A 6,339-nucleotide genomic window follows, 5' to 3' on the forward strand; every position below is an offset into this window, starting at 1 on the left:
TTAGGTTCGAGTCAATTCAACTTGACTTTGCTTAGATAAACTTGTTTTGACTTTACTTGAGATTGTCCCAACTTAGTTTGACATATCCATGTTTCATCATTCCGTCTCAACTTAAACAAAAATGACATGATTTTTCGTAGCCTCACCTGGGTTGAACTCAACTTGAATTGTCCCAAACTTAACTTGATCAATTTTGACTCAACATAGGCTTGGCCCAAGTAGTCTCAACATGATCTTACCTCGACTTAGCTTGACCTGGGTTCAGGTCAACTCAACTTAACATGAGTTCGAGTTGACTCATATCTACTTGGACCTAGGTCAACTCAACCTAACAGGGGCTCAACTTGACTTGAATACTTGAACTTAATCAAGCTAGGTCCAACTTGATATTGTTCAAACTAGGACCCACCCAAACCTAGCCCAACTTGACTGAATGTGGGTTAGCCCCGATTCAGATGGATGTGAACCCACCCCGACTCAAGTTAACTTAGGCCCACATCGACTCAACTTAATTTGGATATGAGTTGACTTGGCTTGACTAAGCTTGCTTGGGTGGACTTGACTTGACCTAGGATCAAGCAAACTCGACTTGACTTAGTCTTGATTGGGTTAGGTTGGACTTTGTTTTGATTGGAATATGATTGACTTGGGCCTAGCCAAACTTGACTAAATGTGGGTCAACCCCAACTTGAATGAATGTAGACTCGTCCTAACTCGAGTGAATGTGGCATGCCTCAACTTGACTCAACCTCAACTCATATACACCTGAATTTGAACCGACTCAACTCATTTATGTTGGATTGACTCACCTTGACCTAAGTCCAAACAAACTTTGTTCAACCTTAATACAACTCAACTCAACATAGACCTAAACCAACTCAACTTAACTTGGATATAAGCCAACTCAACACAATCAGAATATGAGTCTACTTGGTCAAACTAGACCTACATTAAATTAAGTCAACCTGAGTTCATATCAACTTGGCTTGACTCTTAATTAAATTGATTTGGTTTAACTTTACATAAGCCTAACATAATGTTATCTTACTTGAATCGATCTAACATTTAATAATTTGAAAATAATTTTGTTTGAAGTAAATTGAGAAAATTTTATAAATATAAAATAAAATATTGAAAAACTTGATAAACTTGATAAAGAAATATATAACATACATGAATATCAACATGAATATTATTTAATTTTTAACAATTATTTAATATTTAAATAATTTTTTCAATTTATAGTAAACTAAATACTTTAACCAAACAATAAAATTAAAATTCACTAAATTTAAATAACACTATCCAAAATAAACATTTAAAATGAGATTAATTCAATTTTAATATACATATATAAATGCCTTAAAATTATAAAATTATCCGTCCAAAATTGAATTGAATTAAAAATGTTTCCTATATAAGGTCTTCTCATATGCACTCACATTAAATTAAAAGGGCTTTTTGTGACTTAAAATGCATTACTTGTATTCACTCTTCGATGTCCTCTTTTGACTATTACTTCTTCTTAGATCATCATTAGTTTCTTGAAAGTGTAAACAATAATCTACTGAATTCATGTTCTTAAGCTATTGGTGAAGCTTAATAGACAATTTTATTTAGAGTTTTATATTTATCATTTTAGTCCTCTTTTTAACAGACCAATCATGCATGTCATGAATAATATTATCTTATGAACAAATTGAATATATTAAAATTAATTGTCCATAAAAAAGTTATTTCCCACCTTCTTCATTCACAAACAGCTAATATTCTTAGAAATTGTATGTCTCCCAAAGTGGTTCAAAATTATCATTCTAAACTTGACATGCCTCATAATTCACATGCAAGCCAGCTTGCGTTTATGTTGGCACAAACGTGCAATATTTTTTTTTTCTTTATTCTCAAGATCTATAATAATTTCTTTTGTTGTTTGTTCTTTCTTTCTTGATATTGTTAATATAAAAGAATATGATTTAGAAAATATGACTATGACCCTTGAAGAAAAAAAAAATAATGATCAATCATTCTAATCGTACATAGGTCAACAATCACGTTATCAAGCAAATGCCAAAAATCTACATGGATTATTTTAATTAAATATTATTCACCAAATATTTTTCTTTATTATTAAAAGTTAGATAAGATATATGGGAAAAATTAATATCAAAATATTATAATTGAATTTATAATAAAAAAGTCAATTAAAATTATGGTTTAATACCTCTTTTGGTCCCTCGAAAGGAGGCAAATGTTCAATTGCGTCCTACGTTTTTTTTGAAGTTCAATGTGTTCCCGACTTATGAAAAAAATTGCAATTAAGTCCTTTTTGGTAACGGCGTTCATTTTTTAGCGGGCCAGCTAACAGGGTGGACTGAAGTTTGCAACGTGTCTGGGGAAGGTTAATACGTGGCTGTGTGAGGGTAATACGTGGTTGTGTAAGGGTAAACGTGTGTATATTATTGTGGTTAATAAATCAGAGGTTAGGGTTTGGGTTGCAGAGAAATTACGATTTGGGGATTTATCATTGTGGAGGAAGTGTCTTGAAATAAGGGTGTTCTTGAAGCTGAAATCTGCACAGTGAATTGGAAACCGCAAATCAGGTTAGGGTTTATGTTTGATAATTTTATGAAATGTAGTTGTTGTATATGTTATCACTGTCGTCGCTTTATTGGGGGTTTAAGTAGGGGTGAAAAGTTGTCTTCTTTTGATGGTTGATAGTGGTCCCATAGATATTAGTTTAACTAAAATTAGTGGTCCCCGTTTGCATTTGCAGGGTTCGGGTAGGGATGTGTAATGACATGTTTCAGGTTGTGGTCCATCACAGTGAGACCTTGATCAAAGAAGTCCCCTTTAAGTATATGGGCGTGGAGATAGTTTATTGGGACGTAGATCCCGATAAATGGTGTTATTTTGGAGTATTAGGTTCACTTAAAGATCTGGGTTACATGGAAGTAAAAGAATTATATTACAATACCCAACATGTTTTACATAAGCTTGATGATGATAAAGGAGCTATGAACATGATGAAGGTGGCTAATTATTTGGGGAAAGTGAACCTCTATGTTGTGCATGGGGTGGACGAACCAGCTATTGTAGGAAATGATGAGAATGAGATTTTGTACCTATGTGAAGGTCCTGCAGAGAGTGGTGAGGGTAGTGGCGTTGGAGGAGAAGCACATGTTCAGGGTGATGATGACAGAATTGGGGACGTAGTGGAGGGTGTAGTGGAGGTTGAGAATGATGATGCAGTGGATGTTGAGAATGAAGATGTTTGGGAGGATGACAAGGAGGATGTTGAGAATGAAGATGTTGAGGTTGCAGTGGAGGTTCAAAATGAGGATAGAGTTGAGTTTGAAAGTGAAGAAGTAGTGGAAGTGGATAATGTGGATGAAGTTGAGGTTGAAAGTGATGAATTAGTGGAAGTGGACATTGAGGATGGAGGGGAGGTTGAAAGTGAAGAAGAATTGGAAGTGGACATTGAGGATGAAGGGGAGGTTGAAAGTGAAGAAGAATTGGAAGTGGACATTGAGGATGGATGGGAGGTTCATAGTGAAGAATAATTGGAAGTGGACATTGAAGATGGATGGGAGGTTCATAGTGAAGAAGAATTGGAAGTGGAAGTGGACAGTGATGATGAACCAGGAATGGATGATCTGAGTGGTGATGAATACGTGGATGCAGACAATCATCAAGAAACCCAACAACAATGTAGGGGTTTGTCAGACGATGATTGGGAGTCTGATATGCTTGTAACTCCTGAAAACAGTACAAGTGAGGAGGATGACAACGAGGATAGAGTATCTGTGGGTCGTTTCTCAAAATATGCAAAACAGTGGTAGATTACAAGTGGGAAGTGGGCACCATTTTTAGTGGGAAGGAAGACTTTAAGGATGCTATTAGAAGGTATGCTGTTCATGCTGGGAGGGATCTAAAATTTGTCAAGAATGATAACCGTAGGGTGAGAGTGAGGTGCATGGGTGCCCAAGGTAAGTGCCCATGGGTAGCTTACTGCGGGTACTTGCCATCACGCAAAATTTGGCAATTAAGGAAGATAATTGATACTCACGGTTGTAGTAGGCAACTTAACATCAAACTAATGAATGCTAAGTGGTTGAGTCAGGAAATAGATAGGTCTTTAGTTGACAATCCTAATTTAAGGGTGAATGATATTCGTACTAAAGCATTAAGAAAATGGAATTCAAATGTGTCAATATCCAAGGCACGGAGGGCAAAGTTAATTGCCACAAGACAGGTTGAAGGAGATTTCAAAGAACAGTATAAAAGGATATACGACTATGGACATGAGCTGTTGAGGTGTAACCCAGGTTCAACAGTGCAGATTAAAGTTGAGTCTCATAATGGTGACCCAATCTTCCAAAGAATGTATGTTTGTCTCAAAGCTTGTAAAGATAGTTTCATAAGTTGTAGGCCCATTATATGTTTAAACAGATGTTTTTTGAAAGGTTATTACAAGGGGGAGCTGCTCACTGCTGTTGGTAGGGACCCAAACGATCAAATGCTACCCCTTGCCTATGCAGTAGTAGAAGTGGAGAACAAAGACATCTGGACATGGTTTTTGCAATTATTAATTCAAGACCTCGGGGGTAGTCAAGTATGTGGTGGGTGCACGTGGTGGGTGCACGTGGATGTCAGACCAGTAGAAGGTAAATATACTACTTATATTCAATTTTAGTTAATGCTTTGTTAAAGGATCTTGTTTTATGATTAAATTTAATTGTGCAGGGGTTGGTCCCAACTATCCAGGAGCTTCTGCCTGGGACAAAACAAAGATTCTGTCTCAGGCACCTGTATGCAAACTTTAGGAAAAGGTTTGGTGGTCAAATATTAAAAAATCTGATGTGGAGAGTTGCCACAAGCACATATCCCCAGGCTTGGGAGAGAGAGATGCTGAAAATTAAAGAAGTCAATATTGAAGCATATAAATACCTCATAGGCATTCCCCCGAGGTAACCCAGTAGCCATTACATACAATTTAGTGTCCCTGATGCATGATAACCCAACTGAGAAATGTTTTGTGCAACAGGTTTTGGTCAAGATCTCGCTTCACAAGTCAAGCAATGATTGATACACTAGATAACAACATCAGTGAAGCTTTCAACAGTGTTCTTGTTCATGCAAGAGGAAAACCAATTATCACCATGATGGAGGATATCAGAGTTTATCTCATGAAAAGGTGGGCCACGAATAGAACCAAGGTGGCATCTATGGACTTCACAATATGCCCAAAGATAAAGAAGAGACTTCAGAAGGAATGTAATCTGTCAAGATTTTGGGTGCCAAGGTAATATTATCAATTTATTTTATATACATGTTGTTATTTATCTACATTGTTGATGTTCTTCATTTCTTTCAGCTGGTTTGCACGAAAGATTTTTGAGGTTAGGCATACTTCATCAGTTGGGAACAAGTTCACACTGGACCTGGACACAAAGGAGTGTAGCTGCAGAAAGTGGATGATCAGTGCCATCCCATGCTGTCATGCAATTGTAGCAATGAACTACTCCAACGTTGATCCAGAGAATTTTATCCCCACTTTGTTCACAAGATCCACCTATGAAGAGGTGTATGCGTCCATAATTTTTCCACTCAATGGCCACCTACTATGGGAAACCACAAATTTCAATGATGTACTACCACCAGTGATGAGGAAGATGCCTGGGAGGCCAAAGAAAAAAAGGAGGTTGGAAGCATGGGAGCTAACTAAGGATGACACTCAAATGCGTGTTGGTGGGCATAGGAAAAAATGTAGTATTTGTCGTCAGAGGGGGCACAATAAGAATAACTGCCCTTTAAAGCCCTAGCCAGCAGAAACAACACAACCATCACAGCCACCTCCAAGTTCCCCGACCCCTCAACCATCACAGTCACCAAGTCCACAATCATCCCGTCCAACAAAATGCAAAGTCAGAAGAAAAGATACTTAGATGAATTGGTTTATTACATAGTTAACTTACATGGTGGTCTAATATGTATTGTTTGTTAGATGAACTGGGGGTATTATGTAATGTATATTAGTGAACTGATGTCTTTATGTCTTTCTTTTATGTGTGGTAATGAATGAAAGTGGTTTGATGATGTTTTGGTCAAAACTTGTACTTAAATTTCTTATTTTTTCAGAAACTGGTAATATGTGCCATTAGTCATCATCATATGCATTATTGGGTTGACATATGTGAACATTTTTAAAGCAAATGGGGGACTGATTTCAACATTTTTAAACCATAAGGGGGACTGATTTCAACATTCTTCACTGAAATTAACTCATTAAAATAGTCAATGGAACGTAATACATTGAATTGCATAATTGATCTTACACCT

General features: G+C 36.7%; 1 protein-coding gene across 1 annotated transcript; it reads left to right on the forward strand.

Moving 5' to 3' along the window:
• The first annotated feature begins 3,644 nt into the window (after nucleotides 1-3,644).
• Nucleotides 3,645-5,822, forward strand: LOC108324484 (uncharacterized). The gene is made up of 7 exons (XM_017557431.1): nucleotides 3,645-3,771; nucleotides 3,834-4,383; nucleotides 4,450-4,664; nucleotides 4,744-4,808; nucleotides 4,891-4,967; nucleotides 5,045-5,302; nucleotides 5,375-5,822. Exons 1-7 carry the CDS (start codon nucleotides 3,645-3,647, stop codon nucleotides 5,820-5,822), a joined length of 1,740 nt encoding a protein of 579 aa, XP_017412920.1.
• Nucleotides 5,823-6,339: the final 517 nt, after the last annotated feature.

The sequence above is a fragment of the Vigna angularis genome, chromosome 3 (genome assembly GCF_016808095.1).
Source record: "Vigna angularis cultivar LongXiaoDou No.4 chromosome 3, ASM1680809v1, whole genome shotgun sequence".
NCBI classification, from domain to species: domain Eukaryota; kingdom Viridiplantae; phylum Streptophyta; class Magnoliopsida; order Fabales; family Fabaceae; genus Vigna; species Vigna angularis.